This window comes from Giraffa tippelskirchi, chromosome 7 (genome assembly GCF_054371585.1).
Source record: "Giraffa tippelskirchi isolate mGirTip1 chromosome 7, T2T-mGirTip1v1.2.pri, whole genome shotgun sequence".
Taxonomy (NCBI): domain Eukaryota; kingdom Metazoa; phylum Chordata; class Mammalia; order Artiodactyla; family Giraffidae; genus Giraffa; species Giraffa tippelskirchi.
The window spans coordinates 17192198-17212430 of NC_137281.1; the positions used below are offsets into that span (position 1 = coordinate 17192198).

The following is a 20233-nucleotide window of genomic DNA, read 5'->3' on the forward strand; positions in this document are numbered from 1 at the left end:
TGCTGCATTCAATATGTCAGCAAATTAGGAAAACTCAGCAGTGGCCACAGGACTGGAAAAGGTCAGTTTTCATTCCAATCCCAGAGAAGGGCAATGCCAAAGAATATTCAAACTACCATACAATTGGGATCATTTCACATGCTAGCAATGTAATGTTTCATATCCTTCATGTAACGCTTCAGCAGTACATGAACTGAGGACTTCAAGATGTTCTGGATTTAGAGGCAGATGAACCAGTGATCAAATTGCCACTATCCGTTGGATCATAGAAAAAGCAAGGAAATTCCAGAAAAACATCAACTTCTGCTGCATTGACTAAAACCTTTGACTGTGTGGATCACAATAAAGTGTGGAAAACCCTTAAAGAGATGGGGAATCAAGATCACCTTACCTGCCTCCTGAGAAACCTGTATGCAGATCAAGAAGCAACAGTTAGAATCAGACATGAAACAACGGACTAGTTCAAATTTGGGAGAGGAGTACATCAAGGCTGTATATTGTCACCCTGCTTATTTAACTTATATGCAGTGTACATCATGTGAAATTCTGGGTTGGATGAATCACAAGCTGGAATCAATATTGCCAAGAGAAATATCAACAACCTCAGATATGTAGATGATACCACTCTAGTGGCAGAAAGCAAAGAGGAACTAAACAGCCTCTTGATGAGAATGAAAGAGGAAAGTAAAAAGGCTGGCTTAAAACTCAACATTCTAAAAACTAAGATCATGGCATCTGGTCAGACATGACTAAGCAACTGAAAAATGAACGAAAAGAATTAAAATCAAGATCTCAAAAGATATAGCACTATGTGGTTCACTGGAGCATTATTCACAATAGCCAAGACATGGGGGTAAGCCAAATAGCCATCAACAGATATAAAAAGAAAATGTGATATAGACACATATACACACATATATACAGTACAGTGTTATTCAGCCTTTAAAAAGAAGGAAATCTCACTATATGCAACAATATGGGTGAACCTTAAAGACACTGAAAGTGAAAGTGTTAGTCGCTCAGTCATTTCCAACTCTTTGCGACCCCATGAACTATAGGCTGCAAGGCTCCTCTGTCCATGGGATTCTCCAGGCAAGAATACTGGAGTGGGTTTCCATTCCCTTCTCCAGAACACTGAACCCAGGTCTCCTGCACTGTAGGCGGTTTCTTTAGCATCTGAGCCACCAGGGAAGCCCCAAGGACATTATTGCAACACAAATAAGCTAGTCACAGAAAGACAAATTCTGCACAACCCCACTTATATGAGATAGTATCTTGAATAGATATACCAGGAAATTTCCTGGCAGTTCAGAAGTCAGGACTCAATCTCTCACTGCCGAGGGCCCAGGTTCAATCCCTGGTCAAGGAACTAAGATCTCACAAGCTTCATGGCATGGCAAAAAAATAAATTTTTCAAGAAAACACATTTTTTACTAAAAAAAATATAAAGTTTGAAACCCACAGAAACAGAGAGCAGAATGGTGGTTATCAAGGACTGAGAGTAGTTGGGAAATGAAAATTTCTGTTGACAAGTTATGCAATGTGCAAAATATAAAACTGCTAGAGAACTACTGTACAATTGTTAACTACTTCTAGTTAACAATACTTAGAGTTATTAAGAATGTAGATTCCCTGAGGGAAATGTTTGGGGCAGCTGAGACTGTGACACAACACATGTAAACGGGGACTGTCTCACTTAGAGGAAAATTAAAAGTTTCATTTTCTTTCTTTTTTTTTTTTATTAAATTAGTTTGTTGATCTATTTTTTAACTTTACCCCTTTGGGGTTAGTGTTTGTAATTCTGCTACTCAGTAAACTAGTGTGTCTGAGTTTTCTAAAGGTGTGGTTTCCTAGTTTTGATTTCACTTAGCTAATGACAATACATGAGCCCAGGATGCTGGAGTGATAGCTGTGGCTGTGTGTTCACCGGCCCATTTCTTTTGCCACTGAAAGAAATATAATTCTGCCTGATTGATGAGGCTGTCTTGGTTGTTTAGTTAAAAGAACAGAGTTGAGTAAGCCAGGGGACAAATGAACTAGCACATGCCGTGTGGTCAGTAAATATCTCAATAAACAAGTCATTGATTAGAGGCGATCTGGAAAGCCAACAGTTTCCTCAGGTCTGTTTTCCTGATAACAACAGTGACCTCAGAGGAACTTCCATGGCTGTGTGTTTAAGATTCATATTAACATATATATATTTACTAGAAATCTAAATAAAGACTCAAAAAGAAAAAACATAGATTTCACGTGTTTTCCATTACAATAAAAATAATATAATTTGGAAAAAAATACAGAAATTTCTACCAACATGTAACAAATTTTGGTATATCCATGTGATAAAAATACTATTTAGCAAAAGAACTGAACTACTGCTGCCCACAACAACATAGTTCAACAAAAAAAACTAGGCATAAAAGAGTGTATCTTGCATGATTTCATTTATTTGGGTGAAATAATAGAAATATTTAATATCTAATTATATGTGTTTATTAGTATAAAAAAATTTCAAAACTCATCAATGTGCATACTAAAATTCAGTGGAAATATTGTACATGCACTCTTTTGAAATAAATAGTTTTGAAGAGATTCAATACTCCCATTACCAAAAAGAAAAAGAAAAAGAAATACACACAGGAAAACCCCACAAAACAAAAGAAAGTAACTCAAACATTCCAATAATGTAAATGAGGACAAATCAGAATAGAAAGAATACATATTTTAACTGTGCTTAAAATATTTATTTGCCATATTTTATTTTAAAAACAGATGACCATGTCAGTATACATTATGTTCCTTTCTAGTAACTGCAGTTCAGTTCATTTCAGTTGCTCAGTTGCATCCAACTCTTTGCAACCCCATGGACTGCAGCATGCCAGGCCTCCCTGTCCATCACCAACTCCAAGAGTTTACTCAAACTCATGTTCATTGAGTTGGTGATGCCATCCAGCCATCTCATCCTCTGTCGTCCCCTTCTCTTCCTGCCTTCAATCTTTCCCAGCATCAGAGTCTTTTCTAATGAGTCAGTTCTTCGAATCAGGTGACCAAAGAATTGGAGTTTCAGCTTCAGCATCAGCCCTTCCAATGAATATTCAGGATTGATTTCCTTTAGGATTGACTGGTTGGATCTCCTTGCAGTCCAAGGGAGTCTCAAGAGTCTTCTCCAACACCACAATTCAAAAACATCAATTCTTCAGCGCTGAGCTTTCTTTATTGTCCAACTCTCACATCCACACATGACTACTAGAAAAACCATAGCTTTGACTAGATGGACCTTTGTGGACAAAGTAACATCTCTGCTTTTTAATATGCTATCTAGGTTGGTCATAACCTTCCTTCCAAGGAGTAAGCATCTTTTAATTTCATGGCTGCAGTCACCATCTGCAGTGATTTTGGAGCCCCCCAAAATAAAGTCTGCCAGTGTTTCCATTGTTTCCCCATCTATTTGCCATGATGTGATGAGACCGGACTCATGTCGGACATGACTGAGCGACTGAACTGAACTGAACTGATGAGACTGGATGCCATGATCTTAGTTTTCTGAATGTTGAGTTTTAAGCCAACTTTTTCACTCTCCTCTCTCACTTTCATCAACAGGCTCTTTAGTTCTTCTTTGCTTTCTGCCATAAGGGTGGTGTCATCTGCATATCTGAGGTTCTTGATATTTCTCCTGGCAATCTTGATTCCAGCTTGTGCTTCATCCAGCCCAGCATTTCTCATGATGTACTCTGTTTATAAGTTAAATAGGCAAGATGACAATATACAGCCTCCAAGTGTCCCAGAATGGGAGTGGCCCTAAATCTTTCACCTATATGGTCAACATGCATCTGTTTGGAGGCTAAAGGAAGAATAGGAAATATTTGGGACCAAAAAGTGAAGTAAGATGAGAATTAATATAAAAGTTAAAGGAAATGGTTGAGGAGAAATGTAAAGTAAGCATAGACTAGGTGTCATGAAAGTACATAGGAGCCATTCAGCTCAGTTTTCTGACTTTGCATAACAACGCTCCAGCTCAACTGAAACAGTAGGACTAATGAAATGAGGATGTTCCCAGCAAGTGCTGTGAGTGTACAATGAACTGGTACTCAGAAGCATATGGCATCCTGAAGGATACAGGCTGGTTAGGGAGGTGAATGATGTCAGCAAAGATAGAATCATGTGCAAACAGGAATGGGTTCCAGGAACAGCTGACATTAAGTTGGTTCACTCCAGTATATTTGTGTCAGTTTGCAAAGTGGCAAAAACTTCTACATCTTTTATTAATAACTGCAGTTCTAAGAGTTCCAAGAGTCTCACTATGACCATGGTCTCGGGTATCCTAGTTCTATTCCTCCTGTGCCTGCCAAACCAACTGTTGACTCCTCTACTAAACTTTTAAAAAGTGGAACACTATCATGCTTCCAGGACTCTGCAACAGCTGACTATAGTTCTAATATATCACTGCTCAAAATGGTAAATCCCTTTAGACACTTTCTACTGTAAAGAAGATGTGGTATGGAGGGGTGGTCCTAAGATGGGGGAGGAATAGGACAGGGAGACTACTTTCTTCCCCACAAATTCATTGAAAGATCATTTGAACACTGAGAAAATTTCACAAAACAACTTCTGAATGCTGGCGGAGGACACCAGGCACCCAGAAAGGCAGCCCATTGTCTTCAAAAGGAGGTAGGACAAAATATAAAAGATAAAAAGAGAGACAAAAGAGTTAGGGGCATAGACCCATCCCGGGAAGGGAGTTGTGAAAGAGAAGTTTCCAAACACCAGAAAACCCTCTCACCAGCGGGTCTGTGGGGAGTTTTGGAATCTCAGGGAGCAACATAACCAGGAGGAAAAATAAATAAGTAAATAAAACCCACAGATTACGCGCCTAACCACAACTCCCAGTAAATAGCCACCCAAGTCCAAGAAACCCAGAGAGTCCCAAACAGGATAAACCCAAGGTGAAACACCCCAAAACACATATTAATCAAATTAATGAAGATCAAACACGAAGCGAAAATATTAAAAGCAGCAACGGAAAAACAACAAATAACACACAAGGGGATTCCCAGAAGGATAACAGCTGATCTTTCGATAGAAAATCTTCAAGCCAGAAGGGAATGATAGGACATACTTGAAGTGATGAAAGAGAAAAACCTACAACCTAGATTACTGTACCCTGCAAGGATCTCATTCAAATATGAAGGAGAAATCAAAAGCTTTATAGACAAGCAAAAGCTCAGAGAATTCAGCACGACCAAGCCAGCTCTTCAACAAATGCTAAAGGATCTTCTCTAGACAGGAAACACAGAAAAGGTGCATAAACTCGAACCCAAAACAACAAAGTAAATGGCAATGGGATCATACTTTTCAATAATTACCTTAAAATGTAAATGGGTTGAATGCCCCAACCAAAAGACAAAGACTGGCTGAATGGATACAAAAACAAGACCCCTATATATATCTCTTATATATACTGCTGTCTACAAGAGACCCACCTCAAACCAAGGGACACATACAGACTGAAAGTGAAGGGCTGGAAAAAGATATTTCATGCAAATGGAGACCAAAAGAAAGCAGGAGTAGCAATACTCATATCAGATAAAAGAGACTTTGAAATAAAGGCTGTGAAAACAGCCAAAGATGGACACTACATAATGATCAAAGGATCAATCCAAGAAGAAGATACAACAGTTATAAATAAATATGCACCCAACATAGGAGCACCACAATATGTAAGCCAAATGCTAACAAGTATGAAATGGGAAATTAACAGTAACACAATAATAGTGGGAGACTTTAATATCCAACTCACACCTATGGATAGATCAACTAAACAGAAAATTAGCAAGGAAACCAAACTTTAAGTGATACAATGGATCAGTGAGACCTAATTGATATCTATAGGACATTTCACCCCAAAACAATGAATTTCACCTTTTTCTCAAGTGCACACGGAACCTTCTCTGGGATAGATAAATCCTGGGCCATAAATCTAGCCTTGGTAAATTCAAAAAAATTGAAATCATCTCAAGCATCTTTTCTGGTCACAATGTGGTAAGCTTAGATGTCAACTCCAGGAAAAAAACTATTAAAAATACAAACATATGGAGGCTAAACAACACGCTTCTGAATAACCAACAAATCACAGAAGAAATTTAAAAAGAAATCAAAATATGTGTAGAAATTAATGAAAGTGAAAACACAACAACCCAAAACCTATGGGATTCAGTAAAAGCAGTCCTAAGGGGAAGGTTCATAGCAATACAAGCCTACCTCAAGAAACAAGAAAAAAAATCAAATAAATAACCTAACTCTACACCTAAAGCAAGTAGAAAAGGAAGAAATGAAGAACCCCAGGGTTGGTAGAAGGAAAGAAATCATAAAAATTAGGGCAGAAATAAATGAAAAAGAAACAAAGGAGACCATAGCAAAAATAAACAAAACTAAAAGCTGATTCTTTGAGAAGATAAATAAAATAGACAACCCATTAGCCAGACTCATCAAGAAACAAAGGGAGAAAAATTAAATCAAAAAAATTAGAAATGAAAATGGAGAAATCACAACAGACAACACACAAATACAAAGGATCATAAGCGACTTCTATCAGCAACTATATGCCAAAAAAAAAAAAAAAAAAGGACAACTTGGAAGAAATGGACAAATTCTTAGCAAAGTATAACTTTCCAAAACCAAACCAGGAAGGAATAGAAAATCTTAACAGACCCATCACAGGAACAGAAATCAAAACTGTAATCAGAAATCTTCCAGCAAACAAAAGCCAAGGACCAGACGGCTTCACAGCTGAATTCTACCAAAAATTTAGAGAAGAGCTAACACCTATCCTACTCAAATTCTTCCAGAAAATTGCAGAGGAAGGTAAACTGCCAAACTCATTCCATGAGGCCACCATCACCCTAATACAAAAGAACCAGACAAAGATGCCACCAAAAAAAGAAAACTACAGGCCAATATCACTGATGAACATAGATGCAAAAATCCTTAACAAAATTCTAGCAAAAGAATCCAACAACATATTAAAAAGATCATACATCATGACCAAGTGGGCTTTATCCCAGAGATGCAAGCATTCTTCAATATTCACAAATCAGTCAATGTGATACGCCACATTGACAAATTGAAAGATAAAAAACATGATTATTTCAATAGATGCAGAGAAAGCCTTTGACAAAATTCAACATCCATTTATGATAAAAACTCTCAAGAAAGCAGGAATAGAAGGAACATACCTCAACATAATAAAAGCCATATATGATAAACCCACAGCAAACATTATCCTCAATAGTGAAAAATTGAAAGCATTTCCCCTAAAGTTGGAACAAGACAAGGGTGCCCATACTCACCACTACTATTCAACATAGTTTTGGCAGTTTTAGCCATAGCAATCAGAGAAGAAAAAGAAATAAAAGGAATCCAGATTGGAAAAGGAGAAGTAAAACTCTCACTGTTCGCAGATGACATGATCCTCTACATTGAAAACCCTAAAGGACTCCACCAGAAAATTACTAGAGCTAATCAATGAATACAGTCAAGGTTCAGGATACAAAATTAACACACAGAAATCCCTTGCATTCCTGTGCACTAACAATGAGAAAACAGAAAGAGAAATTAAAGAAACAATTCCATTCACCATTGCAATGAAAGGAATAAAATACTTAGGAATAAATCTACCTAAAGAAACAAAAGATCTATATATAGAAAACTAAAAAACACTGATGATAGAAATCAAAGATGACACAAATAGATGGAGAAATATACCATGTTCATGGGTTGGAAGAATCAATATAGTGAAAATGAGTATACTACCCAAAGCAATCTACAGATTCAATGCAATCCCTATCAAGCTAGCAATGGTATTTTTCACAGAACTAGAACAAATAATTTCACAATTTGCATGGAAATACAAAAAAACCTCGAAAAGCCAAAGCAATATTGAGAAAGAAGAATGGAACTGGAGGAATCAGTCTGCCTGACTTCAGACTATACTACAAAGCTACAGTCATCAAGATAGTATGGTACTGGCACAAAGACAGAAATATAGATCAATGGAACAAAACAGAAAGCCCAGAAATAAATCCACGCACCTATGGACAACTAATCTTTGACAAAGGAGGCAAGAATATACAATGGAGAAAAGACAATCTCTTTAACAAGTGGTGCTGGGAAAACTGGTCAACCACTTGTAAAAGAATGAAACTAGAACACTTTCTAACACCATACACAAAAACAAACTCAAAATGGATTAAAGATATAAATGTAAGACCCCAAACTATAAAACTCCTAGAGGAAAACATAGGCAGAACACTCTCTGACATAAATCACAGCAGGATCCTCTATGACCCACCTCCTAGAATAATGGAAATAAAAGCAAAAATAAATAAATGGGACCTAATTAAACTTAAAAGTTTTTTCACAATGAAGGAAACTATAAGCAAGGTTCAAAAAACAGCTTTCAGAATGGGAGAAAATAATAGCAAATGAAGCAACTGACAAAGAATTAATCTAAAAAATATACAAGAAACTCCTGCAACTCAATTCCAGAAAAATAAACGACCCAATCAAAAAATGGGCCAAAGAACTAATAGAGATTTCTCCAAAGGAGACATACAGATGGCTAACAAACACATGAAAAGATGCTCAACATCACTCATTATCAGAGAAAAGCAAATCAAAACCACAATGAGGTACCATCTCACTCCGGTCAGCACGGCTGCTATCAAAAAGTCTACAAACAATAAACGCTGGAGAGGGTGTGGAGAAAAAGGAACCCTCTTACACTGTTGGTGGGAATGCAAACTAGTACATCCACTATGGAGAACAGTGTGGAGATTCCTCAAAAAACTGGAACGAGAACTACCATATGACCCAGCAATCCCACTGCTGGGCATACACACCAAGGATACCAGGATTGAAAGAGACACATGTACCCCAATGTTCATCTCAGCACTGTTTACAATAGCCAGGACATGGAAGCAACCTATATGTTCACTGGCAGATGAATGGATAAGAAAACTATGATACATATACACGATGGAATATTAGTCAGCCATTAAAAAGAATACATTTGAATCACTTCTAATGAGGTGGATGAAACTGGAGTCTATTATACAGAGTGAAGTAAGTCAGAAAGAAAAACACCAATATAGTATATTAACACATATATATGGAATTTAGAAAGATGGTAACGATGACCCTATATGCGAGACAGCAAAAGAGACACAGATGTATAGAACAGTCTTTTGGACTCTGTGGGAGAAGGCGAGGGTGGGATGATTTGAGAGAATACTGTTGAAATATATATATTACCATATGTGAAACAGATCACCAGTCCAGGTTCGATACATGGGGCAGGGTGTTCAGGGCTGGTGCACTGGGATGACCCTGAGGGATGGGATGGGGAGGGAGGTGAGAGGGGGGTTCAGGATGGGGGACACATGTACACCCGTGGCTGATTTATGTCAATGTATGGCAAAAACCACTACAATATTGTAAAATAATTAGCCTCCAATTAAAATAAATGATTTTTAAAAAAACAAACTAGAAAAAAAATGTTAATTTTTTACCATTGAAATGAAGATCAAATCTGACCCAGCAGTTGTAAAAAAAAAAAAAAATGTGGTACATATAAACAACAGAAAAGGAACAAAACTGTACCGCTTGTGAGAGACATGGAAGGCCTAGGGACAGTCATAACAAGTGAAGTAAGGCAGAAAGAGGAAAACAAGTATCATATAGTAACACATAAATGTGGAACCAAGAAAGATGGTTTGGTATAGATGATTTTCTTTGAAAAGCAGAAACAGACATAGACATAGAAAATAAAGATATATGTAAGAATGAGGGGGTGGGATGAAGGAGATTTAGATTCACATATATACACCATTGACTATGTATAAAATGCATAACTAATGAGAACCTACTGTATAGCACAGGGAACTCTACTCAATGCTCTTTGGTGACCTAAATGGGAAGGAAATCCAAAATAAAATTGGTACTTGATTCACTTTGCTGTACAGCAGAAACACAACACTCTAAAGCAACTATAATCCAATAAAGTAAAAAAAAGAACACCCTCTCCTGGCACTGCTAAGGATTTCTCTTGGTGCCCAGGAGGCTGTCTAATATCTCATCCAGGAAACCCCACTTGGCTTTGGCGGTACACCCAATCTAGGAATTGCCAGAGGATCACTCTTTTACCTTCCATGGAGCTCGCTGAGTGTCCTTTGCTTTGTTTGGCCCACGTCTCTTAGGTCCCTCCAGCCAGAGCCACCCTTGAGACAAGTAGGACAGAAAGCAACACAGGCAGCAGCACTGGCCACGCAGTGTACTGAGGCCGGCATCCCCGCTGACCTTCTCCACGCCCACAGCTGTGGGCCCACACTGCTGCTTCTGCTCCCTGGGAGTCCTCCTGTCAGTCAGCTCTAGCCAGGAGACAGGACTCCCACCAGTAATTTCAGTATCTACTTATGGAGGGTCTTTTCACTGTGTCCCATGTTATCTCTTACACACTCTTCCATATTTTATTACACTTTATGTCTCTGTTTTATCAAGTTATTGTTCTTTGAGCTAAATTACAGCTTACTAATTTTTATCAACAGCTGTAATTTCTGCTTTTGAATGTATTACTTGAATATTTTAGTCCAAGAAAATCCATTGTGAATGTATTAAATCTCTCTATATAAGGGATGTGTGCATGCTCAGTTGTGTCTGCCTCTTTGCGACCCTATGGATTTGTAGCCCACCAGGCTCCTCTGTCCATGGGACTCTCCAGGCAGGATAGTGATAGAGAAATAGCTAGATCTCCTCAGACTGACAATCATCCATGCTCTCCCTTCCCTGGTACAGTTTGAGATTTCCACCTTGCACCACATCAATCCCTCCTGCAGACCTTCCTCTAGTATTTCCTATAGTGCAGATATGATGGTGATGAATCCTTTAAGCTTTTGCATATGTGAAAAACTGTTTCTTTTTTCTTTTTCCTTTATTTTTAAAAAATAGTTTCATCAGGTGTAGAATTAGAGATTCACAGTATTATTTTCTTTTAATACTTTCAATACTTGGTTAAATTGCCTTATTTCCTAAGAGAAGTGTGCTGCCGTTCTTCTCTCTGTTCCTGTTTCTCTGGCTGCTTTGAAGAGTTCCATTTTATCACCACACTTAAGAAATCTGATTACAACGGGCTAAGTGCAATTTTTTTTCACTTTTCTTAGGCTTAAATTTAACTAAGTAGTATAGATCTATAGGTTTATATTTTTCATCAAATATGGGAAGATTTTGGCCATTACTCCCTAAGAGATTCCAACTAATCATGTATTACCCCTCCCCCAGGTTGTCTCATGGCTCACTGATTCTCTTATCATTATTCAATTTTTTCTGTTTTTTATTTTGGATAGTTTCTGTCTATTTCAAACTTACTAATATTTTCTTCTATGGTGCCTAACCCATTCTTCATTCCATCTAGTGGAATATATATTTTAACCTATTCAAGTCTTTTTTAAATATATCTATACTTCCAGTTTTTTCAAAAAAAAAAGGAAAACTAGAAGTATAGATATATGAATGCAGAGTTCCAAACAATAGCAAGGAGAGATAAAGCCTTCCTCATCGATCAATGCAAAGAAATAGAGGAAAACAACAGAATGGGAAAGACTAGAGATCTCTTCAAGAAAATTAGAGATCCCAAGGGAACATTTCATGTAAAGATGGGCTCGATAAAGGACAGAAATGGTATGGACCTAACAGAAGCAGAAGATATTAAGAAGAGGTGGCAAGAATACACAGAAGAACTATACAAAAAAGATCTTCATGACCCAGATAATCACGATGGTGTGATCACTCACCTAGAGCCAGACATCCTGGAATGCGAAGTCAAGGGGGCCTTAGGAAGCATCACTACGAACAAAGCTACCAGAGGTGATGGAATTCCAGCTGAGCTATTTCAAATCCTGAAAGATGATGCTGTGAAAGTGCTGCACTCGATATGCCAGCAAATTTGGAAAACTCAGCAGTGGCCACAGGACTGGAAAAGGTCAGTTTCCATTCCAATCCCTAAGGCAGTGCCAAAGAATGCTCAAACTACCGCACAATTGCACTCATCTCGCATGCTAGTAAAGTAATGCTCAAAATTCTCCAAGCCAGGCTTCAGTAATACGTGAACCGTGAACTTCCAGATGTTTAAGCTAGATTTAGAGAAGCCAGAGGAACCAGAGATCCAATTGCCAACATCTGCTGGATCATCGAAAAAGAGAGTTCCAGAAAAACATCTATCTTTGCTTTATTGACTATGCCAAAGCCGTTGACTGTGTGGATCACAATAAACTGTGGAAAATTCTGAATGAGATGGGAATACCAGGCCGCCTCACCTGCCTCTTGAGAAACCTGTATGCAAGTCAGGAAGCAACAGTTAGAACTAGACATGGAACAACAGACTGGTTCCAAATAGGAAAAGGAGTATGTCAGGGCTGTATATTGTCACCCTGCATATTTAACTTACATGCAGAGCACATCATGAGAAATGCTGGGCTGGAAGAAGCACAGCTGGAATCAAGATTGCCGGGAGAAATATCAATAACCTCAGATATGCAGATGACACCACCCTTATGGCAGAAAGTGAAGAAGAACTAAAAAGCCTCTTGAGGAAAGTGAAAGAGGAGAGTGAAAAAGTTGGCTTAAAGCTCAACATTCAGAAAACTAAGATCATGGCATCTGGTCCCATCACTTCATGGCAAATAGATGCAGAAACAGTGGAAACAGTGGCTGACTTTATTTTAGGGGGCTCCAAAATCACTGCAGATGGTGATTGCAGCCATGAAATTAAAAGACGTTTACTCCTTAGAAGGAAAGTTACGACCAATCTAGAAAGCTGATTGAAAAGGAGAGACATTACTTTGTCAACAAAGATCCATGAGTAGTCATGTATGGATGTGAGAGTTGGACTATAACGAAAGCTGAACACAGAAGAATTGATGCTTTTGAACTGTGGTGTTGGAGAAGACTCTTGAGAGTCCCTTGGACTGCAAGGAGATCCAACCAGTCCATCCTAAAGGAGATCAGTCCTGGGTGTTCATTGGAAGCACTGATGTTGAAGCTGAAACTCCAATACTTTGGCCACCTGATGTGAAGAGCTGACTCACTGGAAAAGACCCTGATGCTGGGAAAGATTGAGGGCAGGAGGAGAAGGGGATGACAGAAGATGAGATGGTTGGATGTCATCACCGACTCAATGAACATTGGTTTGGGTGACTCCTGGAGTTGGTGATGGACAGGGAGGCTTGGCGTGCTGCAATTCATGGGGTTGCAAAGGGTCAGACACAACTGAGCGACTGAACTGAACTGAACTGAACTGATGTGACCTTATGCCTGCCTGGCCAGAAGGTTGAGACATTTTACCAGTTATGCCACTCTTTTTGTGGGCCATGCTGACAGTAGGCTGATAATACCCTAGACCCTGGGAAACAGGGATAAAACCTAGTCCTATCCTTCCAAGTCTTCTATTGTAATGCGAAATACCAATTTCATAATTTCAGAAGTAGGCTGGAGGGTTCGGGAAATACCAATTTCATAATTTCAGAAGTAGGCTGGAGGGTTCGGGACACGTGCCCATGTGGCAATCCTGCAATTTACACTTCACAGCATGAAGTGTTTCCATAGTAACAACATTCCCAATGGGGTAGCTTCTTCTATCCACTCCCTTCCTCCTGGTCCAAGACTTAATGGGGGTACTCGTCCCCATTGAAGAACCCAAAGACAGCAGTGCTACTTAGTGTCCCTGAGAAAAGATCCGGCTCCTCAAGTCACCCACCTAAGAAGCAGAAAATGGCGAATGCCACTGGGACAAAGAGGGGACCTCTGATGAGCCTGCTCAGGTCATCTCCTGAGTTGCCTGTCAATAACCGGAGGGACATTTAAAGGACTAGAGGCTCTGCCACTGTGCTAAAGGACAGAGTGCGAGGTAAGCTATCTTTGGCCACAAACAACAATTTTATCCTTTCAAGATTATGAAGTCAGGGTTACATATCTGTTATTTTGTTTAATCTTCACACACAATCCCTGTTTAGCAGATGACAAAATGACTTGAGAAATTTGCAACAAACTTGCCCATGCTCCTACAGCTTGCCAGTGACAGGGCCTAGGTTTACTCTTGTGCTATTTGACCCCAGTCCCCATGCTCTCAATGACAACATGGGCCACTTCTCCCCACTATCATCCAAGACCTCCTGCCTCACATCCTCCCCTCAGCATACAGACAGTGGTCACACTGAGCAACGCTGCAGTTATTTTATTAGAGTCAACCTGATAAAGACCACATCCGGAGGGGACAGGTGTCTAGATTCCAACTTCAGCTGAGAAGGAAAAAGGGCAGGAAGATCAAGCGCAGATGAGGCGTCACTGGCAAAGACTGTGTCAACAAAGAGAGCACACGGAGTATGGCTCATGAAATGGGATTCACCACCGAGGAGACTGAATGTTTGATGCAATCCGTCAATCCGTGCTCAAGCTAATGGAAGCCTGGGAGGGAGGAGGAGGAGGAGGGACAGGACCTGAGCCCACAGCCAGGCTATCTTGTCTCCCCAGGATCACGTCACCCCTCACCCTCAGGGATTCAGCCCCATCCTCAGCAAAAACCTCTGCCCACAGACTCCCCATTGGAGGGGAGGCTGCCATCAGGCACCAGGGAGAGGATGGCTCCCTAACAGCCCAGGCACAGGTGTCAGGAGGGAGATAGAGCCACCGGACACACCAGGGAGGGGAGGACATGGCAAGGGTTAGCAGGGCACAGTCAGGGTTGGTCATGAGGGAGGAGCAAAGTGCTAGTGTCTGGGTTTGGGTCACATATTCTGCACCAGATCCTCTTCTTCAGGTGTGCTGGGTGGACGGAATGAACATGCAGGTGTTGTAAACAACCCCATGTGCCCTGTAACCTCCTATTAGTGCATGAAACTTTGGTTCTTGAAAACCTCTCATTTTGAACAATTAACAATTTGAGAAAAATATGCTGAGACAGACTATTCACAATCTCCAATATTGTATGACAAGAACAAGAAAGAAGAGATAGGCCATTAGGAGATACATTGCTAGCCCAAGTGAGCAGCCACGGGTACCTAAAGGCCTCCTCAGGAGCCTCAGTCACCAAAACATCACAGTGGAAAATCAGGCTTGTAGAGACCGAGACCATGTCAGTGGAAATGGGGGTCTGAGCCAGAGTAATGGCCAACAGAGTGGGCACAAGAGGAAGTGAATTGACGATAAGTCATAAACCTTACAAACCCAGAGAATCTCATCCTGGAAAGAAACTCGTAAGGCAGGGGCTCCTTTTCAATATTCCTTAAATAGAGCTGACATGACTCCTACACATGTATATGTTAAATGGTTGGTTTCCTGCCAAAGATTAAAATTTTAGTCCTCCAATGCTAGCATCTCTCACATTAGGAAAAAAAAAAAATCACACGAGTCAACACACTTAGTGTATTGCGTTGATACCAGTCCCCTACTCGATGTGAGTTAATTGGCATGATATGAACAGGTTTGGTAACAGGACGCTGGATGTGCAGGTGGATTGTGCTCACATATTATAGGTGGTGCACACTGGAGCAAAGGTTTTATTGTGCTTCTTTGTTCACAGCTCTTCTCTGTCACATATCCCACGACAGCATGATCTGTTACTATGTGGCACATTACACTATGCCGCATGAGAATTCTCAGGGTGGGGGTTAAGGAGGGGTAAATTACCATGAGTAGTAGATCCAAAAACCTGTCAGTTAACCCCGCCTCATTGCAGCAATCCTGGATTTTTCCTAGAGCTGCTTTTTCCTCATCAGTAGCTTCGACAAAATCAAGCGTTGTATTCAAAATGTTTTGCTTCCAAGGCTCACTGTGCCAAACACTCCATAAAAAATAGGGCAGGCTTCCGCTGAAGGCACAACAGAAAACACCTCATCAACAGGATCACCATGTCAGAAGGTCCCTGTTTTCCCACCACTTGATAGGAACTCACACATCCAAAGCTTCCAGACTCACCTCCCCAGGGACCTGCCCTCTCCCTGGACTGCTTACATCCCATACAGGAAAACCTGTATGAGGCACTCCCAGCATAGGGAGCTGCAAGAGGGGCTGGGACTGGAGACCCCTCTACCCTTGACCATTGCCCTCAAGAACATCAGCCTACTTCTCTCTTTCCATTAAGCACCACTAACCTGAAGGAACTATCCCCAAGGGTGTGCACAGCTAATGACCCTTCCTGCTCCACACCATCCCCTCTACAAAGAATGAAAGCCTAAGGCAGTCTGTACAGGACTCCTGGGCACTGATCAGACAGCTGCCCTCTGAATCTGACCCTAGAAGCGGCTTGGACAGGACTGGGGAGGATGCAGTGAGACAGCATCGGGCAAGGATTAGAAGAGCCATTCGGTCTCTACTTCCTACCCTCACTCGTCTCAAAGATCAGCTCTCTGGTCACCATCAAGACCAGCACAAGCAGTGCTCCCTTCATCGTGGCAGCGGCTGGAGTGCTCTGCTCAGGGCAGGGTATCTTTCACTTTATAAACCACTAGCTCCCCAAGCCCAGCCCACATCCTTCCCAGGAGGACCAAAGGCCTGTGGCCAGGCACCTGGCACAGGTGGCTCCCTAGGCCTTGGGGGTGTTTACTGTGGGAGCCCTTCCTACTCTGAGAGCAGAGCTCCTGGAGAAAATGTGGAAGTATCCTTGCCAAAGATCAAGTGGAGTTGACATTTCTAAGCAATTCCATTTGGAGCCAAGTGCTCTGTTGTCCCAGCCCCAACCATCACCTGTTTTCCTGGCAACCTTCCCCCAACCTATCCTGGCTCTGAGGTCAGCACTCTCCCACACTGAGCAGATGGAATCACAGGAGGGCAAAGGACAGATCTACACCACTCTCAGGAAGAAAAAAGGTCATTGAGAATCCTTCCTTTTTCCCCCAAGTTTAAGTTCTGGAGATAAGAATGTGGAGCTCGGCCTTACTGAAGCCCCCAAATATCTAAACGGCTGAGGACTGGTGGACAGCTGCCTTGGGCTCCAAATCATTCCAACCTGGGTACTTGCAGGACTTGAGGCCACGTGGGTTTTATCAGGCACTGGTAATTCTGTAATTTCAGATCACACCACCAGCTTCCCTCAGGCCCTTAAGGAAACAAGTTCCTGAGCAGGCTCAAGCCTTGCCCCTTCTCCTGGCTGTCCTTCCTCCTCTATCAGTGAGCCTGGTCTCAAGAGGTGCTTGCACTGCACAGTCTATCCAGGAACATCAGGCAGCATCTATGGAGTTTGGGGGTTTGCTCCTGGGGCAGAACCTCTGAGGTCTACAGCCCTAAAGGACACTGGGGAGGGGAGTTCTAAGGCCCAGAGAGTTGAGTCCACCAGAGGTGGCACTCCATGTGTGAAAACTCTCTCCAAAGTCAAACTCAATCATTCAGGCTAGCAAAGCAGTTTGTTGGCTCAAACGAGATGAGATGGTCCTTAAAAACTCTTGAAGGAAGTCTGAGAAAGCTTCCAACAGCCAAACTGGAAACAATTTGAGAAACAAAATAAATAACAGAGTATTAGATGATAACCCAAAGCATAAATTAATACCTCTGAGTCCATAGTGACATAAATAAATCAGCAAATAAACAGAGACTCTCTTGGTGGTCCAGTGGTTAAGAACCCACCATTCAATGCAGTGGACACTGGTTCAAGCACTGGTCAGGGAATTAAGAATCCACATGCCCTGGGACAGCTAAAACCCTCACACATCAACTACAGAGAACATGCTCTGCAAACAGAAGGTCCCTATGCTGAAATGTAGAACCAACACAGCAAGACAAAGACCCAGTGCCCCTAAACTAACCTGAAGTAAATGTGGGAGAGGAGACAACCATTCCTTACAGAAACATCTCTAATAACAGACAGAAATCATCCGCTCCAGGAGGGTTAACTGACAGCCCTTCCCCTCCCAAGCATGAGCTAGACAGAGTAACTTATTTTCAAAGAGAAGAGATGGGGAAGGGGAAAACAGTGCAGAAACCTGGCAAACACAACATAATCAACTAATCAAGGCTGATATCCCCAGTGGTAAGACACACAGCTGTCATGTGTACCCTGAGTGAAGAGACAAGAAGGGTGATTCACCTGTGTGGTGTCTTCCTCAAAACCCAAAGTCTGAACCACACTCGACATTATGAGTACAGCAGCCAACTCAGCTTTTGGCAGTCCTTAAGCATCCCTGATCAATCTTCCTCAAGACTGTGAAGGCCACGACAGATCAGCAGAGAATGAGTAATCCACAGAGCAGAGTACACTGGGGACACGTGACAATGAGTGCAGCGTGTGTAGGTTATGGACTGGATGCTGGGACCCAAAGAGACATTAATGGACAACCTGGTAAAATCCAAATAGCGTGTGAAGTTTAGTTAGAAGTAATGTTCCAATGTTGTTTGTCACTGTGAGAAATATTTGCAACACTTCTACAATAATTCCAAATTAAAATTTTATTTAAAAAAACAACATGTATTAGAAAAGGGCTACATGTGCTGGATTCTTCCATTGGCCTTGCCCAGCTCTCCACCCTGATGTTACCAAAAGTCCCCATGATCCAGAGATGTCTCAGAGGATCCTGTGGCACCCTTGGAAGGGCACTGGGCTGGATCCATTGCAGCCACCTGTGTTATTCAGCACTCTAAGCTCTGACTCCTCTCCTCACAGAGCTGTGGAGGGCATTGGGGACAGTGTCTTCTGAAGGACAGGAGGTACAGGATCCATAGGCAGAGATCCCACCACATGGAAGTCCTGCCCCCACAGACAAAGAGCCAGCATGTGCAGCCTTGGCCTTGTGGTGTTCACCTTCCTGCCCAGGAACCTCTGAGACACACCTGCAGCCCCCTGAGCCCCTTGTTCAGTGACCTGCAGAGGGGTAGCCCCCAGGCAACAGGAGCCATGGCGAGGATGGGCTCCACTAGGCCAACTATCACTGCATCTCAGTACTTGGTGCCTCTTTGCCAAGAGCAGTTACCAGATGTGAATCGTATATGGCATAGGGTTCTGACTGTAGTCACACACCTTGCAACCCAACTTCAGATCAGGTTTTCAGCAAACCGGATTCCACCACAGGTGGCTCAGAGAAAGGTCAGCCAGGTGGCTCAAGTGAGAAAATACTTGATTCTGATTAACCAAATATTTTAAATACACCAAATATTTTAAATATTCTGATTTTACCAAATATTTTAAACCTTTATCTTACTTATTTAATCCCAGGCAATATTCATAAGCACATCTATAGTAAATAGTACTAAAAATATTCTTGTTTATTGCCTCCAGAGAAATGGAATATTTCTGCCATTATTCTAACAAACATTGTGCAACATCTACCGAATGCTGGGCCCTCTCCTAGTCCTGGGATGCAGCAGCACACAGCACAGCTCTCGTTCTCCTGCAGCTCTTCATCACCTAAGAGGGAGTGAAAGACAGTGACCCCACGGGAAGAGGCACTCTGGGCAAAGATGAAGCACGGGGAGAAGACAGAGGGCCTTGGGGGGAGGAGCAGAGGGCAGCACGCTTCGATATGAGGGCTCAATAGTCCGGGGAAATCTGTGCCCTGTGATACCTGAAGACACCTGAAGATGAGGGAATGAATCATGCAGCCACTGGAGGAAGAGACCTCCAGGCCGGGAGGGCTCCATGTGCAGAGGCCCTGCTGCAGGAGCACACTTGGTCAGGTCAAGAAGCAGACAGGAGGCCCTGAGGGAGGAGAGAAAGGCAGGGATAAGTTCACAGAGGCAGCAGCAGTGCAGGGCTGGTTGTGCAACTGGCCCAGAGATTGGGCCTAGAAGGGGCCTCTCTTTTCCTCAAGTGGGAGCTCTGGAGAGGAGATGGGGGGAACAGTATACTCAAGACTAGAAAGAGGCTTCAGAAAATGGATGGACCTAGAGACTATCATAAGTAAGTGAAGGAAGTAAGTGAAGTAAGTAAGTAAGTGAAGTAAGTCAGACAGAGAAGCAGAAACATCCTATGACATCTTTTTATATGTGGAATCTAAAAAGACATAAGATAAATGAACTAATTTAGAAAACAGAAACCGACTCACAGATTTAGAGAATGACCTATGGTGACCAGGGCAAGGATGGGGAGAAGAGATAGTTAGAAAGTTCAGGATGAACAGGTCCACACTGCTGTATTTACAATGGACAACCAACAAGGAACAACTGTATATCACAGGGAAATCTGCTTAATATTTTTTAAGAGCCT

General features: G+C 41.6%; 1 protein-coding gene across 3 annotated transcripts in view; it reads right to left on the reverse strand.

Annotated features, from left to right (window-relative positions):
• LOC145515802 (uncharacterized) overlaps positions 1-20233 on the reverse strand; it is a 230318-nt gene that overhangs the window by 154568 nt on the left and 55517 nt on the right. The window contains exons 10-11 of one of the 3 annotated variants that reach the window (XR_014061019.1): positions 19593-19726; positions 19358-19435 (exon numbers count right to left, since the gene is read on the reverse strand). The exons of 1 other annotated variant lie outside the window; for it this stretch is intronic. Coding sequence is in view for 1 of the 2 variants with exons in the window: in XM_081517153.1 (XP_081373279.1) it covers positions 15846-15910 (65 nt within the window). In the remaining variant the exon portion in view is untranslated. Of the gene's footprint in view, positions 1-15729; positions 15911-19357; positions 19436-19592; positions 19727-20233 lie in introns of all 3 variants that reach the window. One more of the 3 variants, XM_081517153.1, reaches the window with a different exon arrangement.